The 14354-nt window shown below is 31.9% G+C and overlaps 2 protein-coding genes across 2 annotated transcripts; one reads left to right on the top strand and one right to left on the bottom strand.

Annotated features, from left to right (window-relative positions):
• Positions 1-2832: 2832 nt before the first annotated feature.
• On the top strand, positions 2833-8800 carry LOTGIDRAFT_138365 (hypothetical protein; the record flags this gene model as incomplete). Its single annotated transcript, XM_009048616.1, has 8 exons — positions 2833-2933; positions 5053-5144; positions 5520-5672; positions 5961-6110; positions 6679-6938; positions 7268-7418; positions 8096-8224; positions 8604-8800. Coding segments are annotated over 8 exons (1233 nt in total), but the record flags the coding sequence as incomplete, so codon positions are not given.
• Positions 8801-11321: 2521 nt separating this feature from the next.
• Positions 11322-12550, bottom strand: LOTGIDRAFT_172040 (hypothetical protein; the record flags this gene model as incomplete). The annotated part of the gene is made up of 4 exons (XM_009048617.1): positions 11322-11791; positions 12008-12163; positions 12335-12423; positions 12540-12550. 4 exons carry the CDS (start codon positions 12548-12550, stop codon positions 11322-11324), a joined length of 726 nt encoding a protein of 241 aa, XP_009046865.1.
• Between the last annotated feature and the right edge of the window lie 1804 nt (positions 12551-14354).

Below are 14354 nucleotides of genomic sequence, written 5' to 3' on the forward strand. Positions count from 1 at the left end.
AATTAATCAAACTGTTTAATTAATTGGTGTTTCTAATGAATTATTATGTAATTTTAATCATATCATTATGTTCTTATTGCATATAATTAAGAGTTTAACCAATCTTCAATGTCCATGTATGTACAGTCTGGATAAACAAAAAAAGACTTTTTGACCTTTCTTGATGGGTCACTCATTGGAATTTTGCTGGTAATTCTCTTCTAATTTAGCTATTGTGAATTAATTATGGACACGTGAGACAAACTGGTGTTTTAAAAAAGTCATTAGAACACATCTTATTCATTCACATATAGTTTAAGTATTTCCATTTTCTTAAATGAAAATAAGGGAGCCCACCTTTTAAAAAGAGAGATTGCCCTTAATTTGATCACAATTCATCTTGTGTTGAGCAAACAACTCGGAATTTACTTGGCTGTTTCTAGTCCAGGTTGCTCTGTGGAACCTTCCTATAAGCTGCATGTCAAAGTTAACCAACCCCTCCCAAGTGGGTCAGTGATAAAAAAAAACCTGACTCAAGATTTATAAATAAATCAAGAAATTTCCAGGTTGTATTTTGTGACCTGCTTTTTTTTCTATGGTTATTTACAAATTATATTTCATTAACTTTTCAATGACTTCGGTTTTTCCAAAGACGTCATGTTTGTTATATTCTGGCAATAACATTTTTTAATTCAGTTTGATCAAGAAGATACATGGATATAAATAGCATACTGTAGAAATATTTTCAGGTATTATTTACGATGTTTTTGATAAGGAAAATTTCTTCCAATAAAACTTATTTAAAAATTTCTCCATAAATTCACCTGTAGAACTGAAAAAAAAAAATTAAATAAAAAAACCAAAAACTAAAACATGCTAGAAAGGTGCTGTTTCAAACTTTCAACTAACGAACAAAGATGTCAAGACACTTCAGTGAGAATCTTATTCTTGGTTTTCTTGAACAAGGACCTTGACATTACCCTCACTTCTAAATTTCACCCCTAAGAATTTTGAATCCATTCCTAGGGATGCATAATATGTACCCAGATTGAAAAGCACTTGGCTAGCTGAAGTGTGTGCATGGCAATAAATGACCTTTAATTATTAAGTGCGAGTCAGTGATATAAATACTTAAAATAAATTTCCAGGTTGTAAATTTGTATCCTGGTGTTTTCTCTATAATTCTTTACAAATTTCATTTACATTTACATTTCAATGTCTTTGGTTTTTCCGAAGACGTCATGATTGTTATATTCTGGCAATAACATTACATTGTATTTGACATGACTTTCAAACCTAATTGTATTATGTTGATTACAGTAAACAGAATATCAATGAATTTAATTTCCCCAATACTTATTTATTCAATAATGTTTACTTATTCAATATTAAAAAATGTTCCTTTGTGAAAGTATAGAGCTTAACAGAAATATGAGGTGTTATAGTAACAAATATTGAACAGTTCCACCACAGATGTCCATTACTACGGGAGATTTAAAATTCAATGATATACAGTTGTAACTAATTTATTGATTAAATTTATGGTAAGTATTTAATTTATATCAGTTTTTGATATTTTGCTACAATTAAAATATACGAAACACAAAAAAAACGTCATATCTTGCAAATGGTACTTACATCTTCAGTTGTCAAAAGACTCATTAAAGGGACATTCTGCTTTTTTTTTGTAAGTCGAAAATTTTTGTGCTCAAATTTGTGAAAAATATACAACTGAATCTACAGAAATACCCTTAAGGGCATCTGAAAGTTTTTGCCGTTAATTTTTTAACGCCAAATTTCGTTATGAATTTTGAAGATGTTAGAAAAGTAAAATAAACGCCTATATGTCTCCCACGTATTCTAAAGGTTTCAGCTAATAATATCGAGCCATTATAAAGCTAAACACCAACACTATATCAAAACTGCTTAATTACCAATTAGTTATGGGGCAAAAACATAGTGGTTCACCACCAAAAAGATGTTTGCCTAAAATACCAACAGATAATGATACAGGTACAGTCCTAATTTTGATTATAATTGTCTAAGGAATAAATATATTCAACATTTTTATCAATTTTCCAGCTGCCCATATGAGAATGAATATAATCAACTTAAAGGGACACGTGCAATTTTGGGGGGTTGATTTTAGTCTTGAATATATATGTAAATAGTCTTTAGAAGTACTAGAATGTACGAAAACCATATAATTCCATCAAAAATACTTCAAAAATTCATAAATTTTACTCACTATTTCTAAATATGTCTTTTCTATGGAGTCTTCATTTTAAAATCCAAAGGCAGATAATTCTGGATACACTTGGACTTGAAGGCTCAAGTTTTGACAGTGAACACTATTACTGATTAGCTCAGCTGCACAAATTCCAGTTTCTGAGACTAAAGTATGACTGGTGAAAAAAATGGTCAACCTGTCCCTTTAAAGTTCATCCAGAAGTGAACAAAAAAAAAAGAAAAATCTAATTTGTTAAACATTTATACTTTTATTCATTCAATTCATTTAATATTTGTAAGACTAAAAGGATACTGAGATTGTATTTCTTTCTATATAGATACTACTCCAATATATCCAAATAGAATTATTTGTAAAGCTCTGCTTGATTTTAAAGCAATAAAGATAAATGATCTATCTTTTAAAGAAGATAATTTGTTAGCTGTTACTGAAAGGAGGTAAGTATTTAAATTTCTCCATCATGATACTAAATTGTGACAGGAAACATCATACACTGTCAACTGAATGACAATTTGTTTGGAAATCGGCTTTAATACAGTACAATGTCTATTTTCTGGTTTGTTATTTCTTTTAATTATTAATTACTGTATTAATGAAACAGATACAATGAAAGAAGGAATTGGATAGAAGCTGTTCTTATACAAGATAAAAAAGTTGGTTATGTACCAAAAAATTATATTACAAAAGACACTGGTACAATACAATTGTAAGTTTCAAAATCATGTACATATATAACTTTTTTTTTTATTCAGATTCAATTTCTTTTACTGTGCTCCAAGTTAACTTTAAGGAATACTACCTCAGACAGATTCATGGGCATAAGATTGAATACTCAAACTTGTCAATAAAGTATATATTCAGTATGTTTTCATCAATGGACTAACCTGCTGTAACATCTATACCATTGAATCCCTTTGTAATATATTAAAAGATGAAGTTATAATCCATAAAACTAAGTAGTCATTGAAAACTGCTTCACAATTTTTTTCTTTAAGGGAAATTCAAGAAAATATTTTTCATAATTCCATAAATGGTCGATCAGTTGACGATCCATTTCCACAAACCAACTTTGATGACACAGTGCCAAAGGTTATCAAACAAACTGGTAAACTATGACTTGTATTGCTTTCTTTTTTGTGTTTAGTTGAAATGTAGGAAATATCAAATGGAGACTAACCTAGTTATCAAAGCTTTTTTTCTGTTAAGAGAGCTTGTTTACTTTCCATCAAGTGAAAAAGTTAACCTCCATTTTCGTACCAGCAACCAGATGAGGATTTGATATCTGAAACATGCTCTTAGACACATAAGTATTAAATATTGTTTCTGAGTGTTATGTATAATCCTGATCTGAAGTCAGAATTCCAGAGGAAAATAACTAATTGTGACCCTAGAAAAGTAATAACAGATTGATTGAAACTTGTAAATTGTAAATTCAAATATTTTACTATTTCTTGATGATAAATGTTGAGTTTTCACCGTTATTATATTTGCTTACAGCACAGTTAAAAAAACATGGTAAAGTATTACATGATTTTGATGGTACTTGTGAAGGAGATATAAACTTTAAAAAAGGAGATATAATTAAAGTAGAATATCAGTAAGGGTTTGTTTTTTTTTGTTACTGTACCATTGTTTTTCATATTCAAATAGTTATATTATATGTTTAGATATTGTTTTTCATATTCAAATAGTTATATTATATGTTTAGATATTGTTTTTCATATTCAAATAGTTATATTATATGCTTAGATATTGTTTTTGTTTAGTTTACTATATCATGTGCACAAGTGATTGCCAATGATCCTGAAAGTCATAATCTGTTGTGAAACCCATTGATCTGGCAGGTCTGAACCAAAAAGGGGTTTTTCACTGCATTAAGGAAAGCTTCAATTGATCAACCAAATTGAAAACTTTTGAGCGAAACTTGCTACAGCTTATCACTGTGTCAACCTAAACTAAAATTTGTTCTGTTCATCACTATTCGTCAAAAAGTGCAGAGTAAAGTTAATGAATTAATTAATGAATAAATTTTCAATTTTCAGAGAGTGTGGACAGACCACTGATTTGTTGGTTGCCAGCAATACAAAGTCAAAAGAGATTGGTTATATACCAAGTAATTATGTTCAAGATCATCATTTACAAGATAGTGATGTACCAGATGATAGAGAGTAAGTTATAGACAAGATGTTGTAATGAAATTAGGTACTGCATTATAATCAGGGACTGGTTAAATAGTAATAACAGTATTGAAATCAGGGGCTGGTTTACTACTACAGTATTGTAATCAGGGTATGGTTTACTACTACAGTATTGTAATCAGGGGATGGTTTACTACTACAGTATTGTAATCAGGGTATGGTTTACTACTACAGTATTGTAATCAGGGGATGGTTTACTACTACAGTATTGTAATCAGGGTATGGTTTAGTACTACAGTATTGTAATCAGGGGATGGTTTACTACTACAGTATTGTAATTAGGGACTGGTTTACCACTACAGTATTGTAATCAGGGTATGGTTTACTACTACAGTATTGTAATCAGGGCATGGTTTACTACTACAGTATTGTAATCAGGGTATGGTTTAGTACTACAGTATTGTAATCAGGGGATGGTTTACTACTACAGTATTGTAATTAGGGACTGGTTTACCACTACAGTATTGTAATCAGGGGAGGGTTTACTACTACAGTACTGTAATCAGGAGGGGGGGGGGGTTATTACTACAGTATTGTAATCTGGGAATGGTTTACTACTACAGTATTGTAATCAGGGGATGGTTTACTACTACAGTATTGTAATCATACTATATTTTCGTGTTTTAGATGGTTTTTTGATGTTACCAGATCAGAATCACAAAAATTATTGTTGTTACCAATAAATTGTATAGGATCATATCTTATTAGACCTTCTTCAGGTAAAATATCAGTGTTTATTGAAGTCACACTTAAAGTTATTGAATATTGAAGAACATTCTACATCTTCAGAGCACAAATAAAAATAATTGCTTCTGCAGCCTGTAGTGACAAGTTTCAGATCAACTGCTCAATAGAAAGGGGGAGAGTGAGAAAGTGCAAATGTGTTCAATTATTCTATGGAGGCTGCTATTTTTAATCACTATTCTTCACTCCAAATGTTAATGTCACTGATTTGACTTAATTTATAGTCATGCATGCCAAGAATATCGTGTTGTGAAAGCAATGGTTAGATAAATTATAGACTGACCTTGATGGGAGCTCCGATGATAATTCAATCATTTGAATTGAATTTTACGTTGGTATTTGTTTTCTAGATGGTAGGAATTATGCTTTGTCATTACTCACTGTAAATGAAAAAAAAGAAAAATGTATTAAGCACTATTTGATCGAAAACCATTTGAATGGATGTGTGTTTATCTCCACTAAAAAGTTTCAAAATATTCCACAGCTAATACAGCATTTTACAGGTAAGCTTACATCTCACAGACAAACTCTGATTACCTCTGTTTTTCAATTCAATTCTTTTATGAGGCCTTCCCTACCCTACAATTGAGTTATTTGAATTGTTATCCTTGTAAAAGATGTTTCTTTCTTTCTTTTTTGTTGTACTTTAACTGGAATGTTCATTTTAAAATTTTAGCAGTTTAGGATAATTTGCTTCAAGAATAGGGTGTAGTTTGATAAAAAATTGTTTTATTACAAAATACATGCAGAAATGTATTCATTTGAGTCTGATTCATAATCTTTTATTTCAGCTAATGATTTGGATGGTCGAGGCGCCAAATTGGTTGTGGTTTGTCCCAGATTAAAGGTGACACACAGATGTGGTCCTGTAGTAATAAGCAAGGATGAAATAACAGATCTAGAGAAAATTGCCTCTGGTCATTATGGTCATGTTTTTAAAGGTCAGTCACACAGATTGATGAATGTTTGATATTTGATTCATAAAAAACCAAATCCGTGAAGCTTCGGGTGTTGATTTGGGCCTTTATTGTGGAAACAAATGGATAAATAAGCTCAAATGGTAATCTGTGAGCACTATTTCTGACTGGCTTATCTTAATCGCTTTTTCTTAGACTGAGGTGAAAATGATCGAGAAGGTGGACATACCTCTTGAAGATAAAAACTGTTTGTTTCCTAAGAGGGATGGCTGAAGAGTTAAAAGATTAAGTGATATATCTCATTCTAATCGAAACAAACTTTTGTTACCAACAAGTACACTCATTTAATTAATCTTAGACGTTAGATCTGCAACTGTAGTGTTATAATTGTCTTTATAGGGAATGACCATTATTAGATTGGCCTAAGAAAATATTTTTTTGATCGGTATTCAGGCCTTGCAGAACCGGTGATAAAGTCTGTAAACCTGGAAGGTGATTAGGTTGAGAAACCCTCAACCTGGTTAGATTTTTTAAAAATTAGGCTAATGACTTTTCAGTCATCCTTGGTACTATGTGCGTGTATATCTTTCAGGCAAGTTGAACAAGTGTTTAGATGTAGCTGTAAAAATAGTACGATCAAATAGAATCTCACCAGAGGATTTTGTAAAAGAGGCTGATATGTTAAATAAATTAAACCATAGACGTATTGTTACCCTGTATAATATATGTATAAATGAAAAATCTGTATGGATTGTAACAGAATTTATGAAGAATGGTTCCTTGCGTAATTTACTGCGCAGCCCAAAAGGCCAAGAACTGAAAATGCAAGAATTGTTGAACATTGGTTCACAGGTAAATTAAATCTGCTTTTCTGCTTAGACTTTGTTTACATCTAATCTTAGAATGGTTATAAATGTCAATCCATTAAACCTTAATCACACAGAGTTTTCTCTTGCTGCGGTAAATTTGATGGTGTAAAAGATCTATCTCTTTGTTTCCAAGTTTTCCAAGTAGTACTCTCATGCTAGCGAGGAACATCATTAAGTCTTCATCACAAAGGATTGTGCAATGATATAGCAAGAACTGTCAATGAGGAACCTGTAGAGGAACTCTCTTAGTCACCATAACCAAATGTTTTATTTGGTATGTTGATTACTCATGAGTTCTATGATTTACTTTAGATAGCAGAAGGTATGGTTCATTTGGAATCTTTAAACATTATTCATCGAGATTTGAGAGCTGATAATGTATTGGTTGGAGATAACTATGAGGTGAAAATTGCTGACTTTGGATTAGCAAAAGAAGGATCTTATGAAACAGTGAATTTTAGAAGTACATATTTATATAACTTTTATTTTGTTGAGATAGACTAATTAGATGGTATTGACATTAGGCTCGTTTACACAAGTTGGACTTAGACTCGTGGATTTACTGACCCGGGTTGACTATGGAGTCAACTCTGTTTGTGTTTACACGAGGACAGTCTGCTTGGTCGCAATTTCAGTGAAGCCTGGGCAACCAATGGCGTGGTTGTAGCATGTAGTAGTAAACTGCTGAACCCGGGTAGAACATAGTGAAGACTGGAGTCTGCAACTCCAGTGCTGACTCGGAGTCGACTCTCGGAGTTTTCGACGTGTGAACAACTGCCCCCTTGCCGACCCTTGGTGGACCCGGGAATTTTACCCTTGTGTAAACTGCCCTTAAAGGGATGAGTTTGCAATCCTTTTGACCTAATTAGTACTAGTGTTCACAAATCCACATGTGTCCAGAATTATCCAGTTTGAAAGTTAGCAAGACCAGTCGTCTTTTCTAGAGATTCTGCCATGTATAGAAAATACATCTATAGAAATAGGAAAAGAAATGTCTAGTTTGAGATATATTAGAAGGAATTGTTCGATTTTCGTATATCTGTAGTGCCCCTGAAGGCTACGAATATTGAAGACTCCAATCAACCTCCGTAAATGGCGCATCTGTCCCTTAAAGTTTAACAGTTTTTTTTCAAATTTCAGCCAAAATTCCAGTAAGATGGACAGCACCAGAAGCACTGCTTCATGGAAAGTTCAGTTTTAAATCTGATGTGTGGTCATTTGGTATAGTATGTTATGAGCTTGTTACATATGGACAAGTTCCTTATCCAGGTTAGATAATATTTTCAAGCAATTTTAAAAATAGTAGGCCTATATTACTATTAAGGAGATAATTGATACACTTTTTGGGTATTAACAACATTCCATGACAACATCAACAGTTGACTAAGCTGGACTGACTGTCCACATTACGTTGGATACACTCTTATACAGGCTTCTATTCTTGACATAATATTTTCAATTGGATGAGTATGTTTGTATCATATATAGTGTTAAGGAAGATCCCTGTAAAAATTTGAGATGATTTGAAATTTTATGTTTTGGATACTATCATGTTCTGTTTTTTTTGGTGTTAGCTGTCTTGTGGACAGAGGAAGATGTCTCAAATTCATGTAAAAATTCAATTTTAATACATTATGTTATTTTTTAGGTGTAAAAAACCCGTCTCTAATACAATTATTTAAAGATGGTGGTAAAATGGAGAAACCAAGTCAATGTGAACAACAATTTTATGATCAGATCATAAGTCCTTGTTGGTCCTATACTCCAGATGACAGACCAACATTTGAAAATCTATTTTTTAAATTAGACACTTATTTTTTATCTACAGAGAATCCGTATCAATAAACTTATATCATTTTTGAAATAATATGTTGACTTAAGGTTTTCCTGCAATTGAATAAAACTTATGTTTGTTGTCATAATTGATTATCTTTATTTTGTATGGAAATTGTGGTTACTTCCACTAGTTAAAGCTGTTCTGGATAATTTAATCGTAGAAGAACTTGATGTGTGATTTTATATTTTGAAAAGCGATAAGAATAGCTGTTAAGTTGAAATAAAACATTGATAATAGATTTTGACCAAGTTCATCAAGAAACGTACATTTATATAAATTTTCTTTTTAACAAAAATATCATTAAAAGTTTAATCAATTTTTTTATCATGAAATCCCTTTGAAAAAGAAAATACATTGACTCAATGGAGAGATCTAAATATTTTTTAGACATTATAAATTGTAGTTTTGCGATAAGCTGTGATATTTGTCAAATATGTACATTATTAAAATATATTTATTATTGTATTTATTATTGTATTTATTATGATGTAAAATAAACATGTTATTAACTCAAGTATTCTTTAAAGCAGGATTTTTCAAGTAAATAAGCTGAAGTGGCACTTTCATTGTTAAAGCATCATGGACCTTAAGAGAAGCCCCCGCTTGCTTCAAAATAAAAATGTTTTGATATACCCCAAAAATATCAAGCTGACCTCTGCCATAATTTGTCTCTTTATTCTTGATTTCTGTATAATCTTGGGAGTGGTCCTACGTATTGCCATGGCCATGGTTCTTGGCTATGGGCTGCAGTCTTCATGGTAAATTGCCATTATCATTACCCATGTCTGTCTGTTTTGTATTTCCTCTCAAATGTTCTTTAAAATACAATTTTAGACCTTTTTGATTAAACAGTGCATAACATGTATAATCATTCAAAAAAGAGACCGGGTTGGATTTTTAGCACTGTCTGATGATTACATACAGAGTTCTGGTCCTTGACCCCAAATATTGAAAATACTGTTGCTCCCTTGATTTTCAAGAATTGAATGTTTATAATTTAGAAGTGAGCATAGGTTGATGTAGTCCACCTTCTACATGTTTGCATGAATATGAAATTCTATTATTTATCATAGATAGAAGTATATATCAATAAAACAATGTTGTTGTTAATAGTGCAGTGATTTTTCTAAATATCTTAAAAGGATTACATTCGACATCTATATGGAACTGTATATATATAATGTGTTGATAACAGATGTGATTATGGATCTGAATATATATTGTGTTGATAACAGATATGATTATGGAACTGTATATATTGTGTTGATAACAGATGTGATTATATATCTTTATATATATTGTGTTGATAACAGATGTGATTATGGATCTGTATATATATTGTGTTGATAACAGATGTGATTATATATCTTTATATATATTGTGTTGATAACAGATGTGATTATGGATCTGTATATATATATTGTGTTGATAACAGATATGATTATGGAACTGTATATATTGTGTTGATAACAGATGTGATTATATATCTTTATATATATTGTGTTGATAACAGATGTGATTATGGATCTGTATATATATTGTGTTGATAACAGATGTGATTATATATCTTTATATATATTGTGTTGATAACAGATGTGATTATGGATCTGTATATATATTGTGCTGATAACAGGTGTGATTATAGATCTGTATATATATTGTGTTGATAACAGATGTGATTATGAATCTGTTTATATATTGTGTTGATAACAGAAGTGATTATGGATCAGTTTATATATTGTATTGATAACAGATGTGGTTATGGATATGTATATATATTGTGTTGATAACAGATGTGATTATGAATCTGTTTATATATTGTGTTGATAACAGAAGTGATTATGGATCAGTTTATATATTGTATTGATAACAGATGTGGTTATGGATATGTATATATATTGTGTTGATTGTAATTTCATTGGCAGAGGACAATTCCAACATCCCAACATCCCAACATTCTGATATGGACTTGATACTAGATCCAATGATAGTCGTCAGTTCTCTGCCACGTATTGTCACGTATTGTACACGATGGTTCTTTGAAAAGTGGTACTCAAATAATGCAATGGTATCAGCTTTATTGAAAGTGTCGCCTAAATTGTTGCTTGCTATGGGGTATAGGATAGGCCTGTGTAAATTTTTGCAAGCAAATCAATCATTAACATCACTATTAGGTGCATTATACCTTTTTTGTGTTATCCCAGCTTGTTATAGGGTAGGTTCTGACTTAATCTACAACCTTTTAAGATATAGGCCTTTTCTAAGTCGAATAAGGGATTAAGTCAGTTATTACAGATAAACTTATAGCGCTACATCGCTCGATGACTCCTGTGTTAACCTTTACTCAGAAATGAAAGCTACAAGTATATATGCCAATATGAAAATAATTTATTGTAAATCCAATACGCAGTCACATACATCAAAAAATGATATCAGTGAATATTGCACAGTGTTATATAAATAAAAGCCAAAATGATCGAAAAATCGCAAAATCTGAATATATTGCAATGTGACAGAAATGCATTTATTTTAAAATCTGTGATTTCTTCTCTGAAAATTATCAGGTACACACAGCTTGGACTGTCTGTTGTTGTTATACACATCCCGTTCCTCTCTTAACGTAGGTAATTGTCTAGCAAACATTTTCTTTCCAAACTGTCGTCTTGAACTGTTGTATTGGTTCAATTTATACGTCCAGTAGGGGCTGTTATATCCATGACGAACTGGAAAGTCGATGCCGGGTAGCAGGGCCCATCTTGGCACATCTAGAGGTGACTGAAAATAAGGTTCGTCACTCCAATTAGCTACTTCTATACCAGATGATAAAAATGCAGCATCATCTTCATCATTGACTGGGGTGTCATTCACGGGATCTTCTGCCTCTACAGGGTAGTCGATCCCGGGAAGCAACATCCAAGCTGGAAAACCGACTAGTGGTACCTGAACCCATGGGTCTCCAGCCCATATCAACTCAGAATTGAAGTTGTCGAATGTCGGATCTGAAAATAATATAAAATAGAATGAGACAAACTGTCAATGAAATGAATGCTTTGAGGCGTCGAACCATTTTATTGAATTTCAAAGAGATTTGATTTCATTTAATTCAGTTTATAATATATTTATTTCTGAAAATTTTGTCGATTTCTGTTAAACTGAGTTGCTGATTGACAATGTCTTTTCATAAGTTTGAAAAGAATCCATACAGGTGAACCTACCTTCCATCTTGGCCCAGTCTGGAACCTCAACATCATCACAGGGAGTCCATGGTTCATCAGCCCAGTTGAACACATCTTCTTTAAACTCATCCTGGGAGGATTTCTTGTTATTGTTATTGTCGTCTTTGTTGTTGTTGTTTTGGTTTCCATCAGAGCCTGAAAGTAATAATAAAAATAATAATAATATATCGTTGTATGCAGCTTTAAAAAATGATTCACAAAATTTATGAAAATCTGTTGACCCTGAATTAGTCTATAATTCATTTTAATCTAATCGGTAAAACAGACGTTTATCTAGAACAATTTAACCATAAAATGTACACATACAATTACTAGCGGAGAGATGGTCTCCATATTGTTTCTTTGATAGAAATTCCAATAAGATCTCATCCACTACGTGGCTTATAACTGGTAATCTGAAATATACAAATAGAAACATTAAAATCAAACTTAGATTGAGAATTCTTCCATTGATGATGGTAGGAATGAAATCAACATTTCTTTATACAACCAGCGTTAGTGATTTACTTACATGATTGTCATAGTTTATCGTCCACACAGAACTATAAGTTACAAAATATTTCAGAGCAGTGTTAAAACGCTTCTTCTCGCTTTGAAAATCCAAAAGCTAATGACTTTTAGACCAATTTGACGCTATGTTCATTATGACGTCATAATAGATATAAGTGAACAGAAAACAATGGAGTTCCCTCAGAAACAAGCCCAACCCATCTTCCGTCTCTATTTAAAACAAAATACCTCGGTTCTCAAATATATTCCAATAAAATTCGAAATTTACACGATGATCAAAGGAAAACTTTGTAATGTGTATATGTTTTGAAGAGCAGTGTCTAAAAATCATTAAAAAAATCGCTTTAGACCCAAAAGAAGTTGTGTAGCGTTTGCTTTCCTTGACAAGACTTTTAATATTATGCAACATTATTATGTTTTGCAGGCTTCTCAGCTTATGTTTTTTTTTTCGAACCATGCCATTATTCTTTTAATAAGCAGTCTACTTGAACACATTTACAACAATTAAAACCCTCACACCATAGTTGCGTATCATGCGTATTGTTGCGAATAAAAAAAAAGTGTTCATGTGTTCCGAACGCAATTTTCATGAAACTGTGTTGCATTGGAAGCTTATGACCGCTTTTCTTATCCGCAACCATACGCAACACTGGTGATCACTATGGTGTAAAGGCATCTAAACTGGCTCTAACATTTGAGTAAATCACAAATCGTCAAACAACCAAAACAAGCACAAATTTAACTCCCTGCTGATATTTGAACACAAGAGAAGATTAAGAATAAAAAATACTTACAAAATAGTCATAGTCGTCTTTCAAATTATCTCCAACTTTGACAAAATTCAACGAATTTGTTCTGAAAACTAGCAGCGTGACTTTCACTTGAAAAGTAAAATCTGATAGCCGATGACTGTCAAAATATCTATCAGAGACTGGAATATAGGCAGATCTTTCGAGCTATTTCGGATACAGTATTGGGGTCTTGTGATGTAGAATCTAAGTGGACTTTCTCATCATCACAATGTCAAGCTATGGCGATCTACGTCTAATACCTTGACTTGATTGTGCTCTTTTCTTGTATCACGTAATTATATTCGTTAGCGTACAATCAATCCCATCAAATCGTTGCATTTCCAAATTTCAGTGATACAAGAAAAGCCTAATGAAGTCAAAGTATTAGACGCAGTTCGTAATAGCTATGGCATTGTAAGGATGCGCCTTATCGGTGTTTAGTTCTTGAAAAAATAAAAGAAGCGATATATTTCAGATAAGAGGGTTAGATATTGATTCATATCTTACAGGTATAATTTTATTAGGCTGAGTTTAATCAAAAACGTAAGTGCATTTAGCCACCCTCTGACCAAGATCCACTTCTAAAAGGTCGAGAGATAGACTGGCAAATTAAGTGATGAGCTTTTCACATCACAGGTTGTCGTTGCTTGAAATAAATAATGAAACATATCATTGATTAACGGTGCGTTATTAGACATGTTGCTCTTTGCAAACAAAATTGTTTTTTCATTCAAAACTCTGAAAATCTAAGAAAGTAACATTGAGGAAGGGCAGACGACCAACCGGACTAAAATAGTATCGATTGAATCTGATAAGGAACTTGAAATTGTTGACTCATATGTATATTTAGATAATATTATATAGTAATGGTATTTATCCTAGAACTCATAATGAAATATTATGTGATTAGGGAAGGAATAAACGATTTTAATTTCAATCTTCACTGTAAAGTTATTTTATCTATTAGTATCATCTGTATTGAATTTTTATCCCATTGAAACATGTTTCCTTTCCATATGTCCTTG

This window comes from Lottia gigantea (assembly GCF_000327385.1).
Source record: "Lottia gigantea unplaced genomic scaffold LOTGIsca_125, whole genome shotgun sequence".
Taxonomy (NCBI): Eukaryota; Metazoa; Mollusca; class Gastropoda; family Lottiidae; genus Lottia; species Lottia gigantea.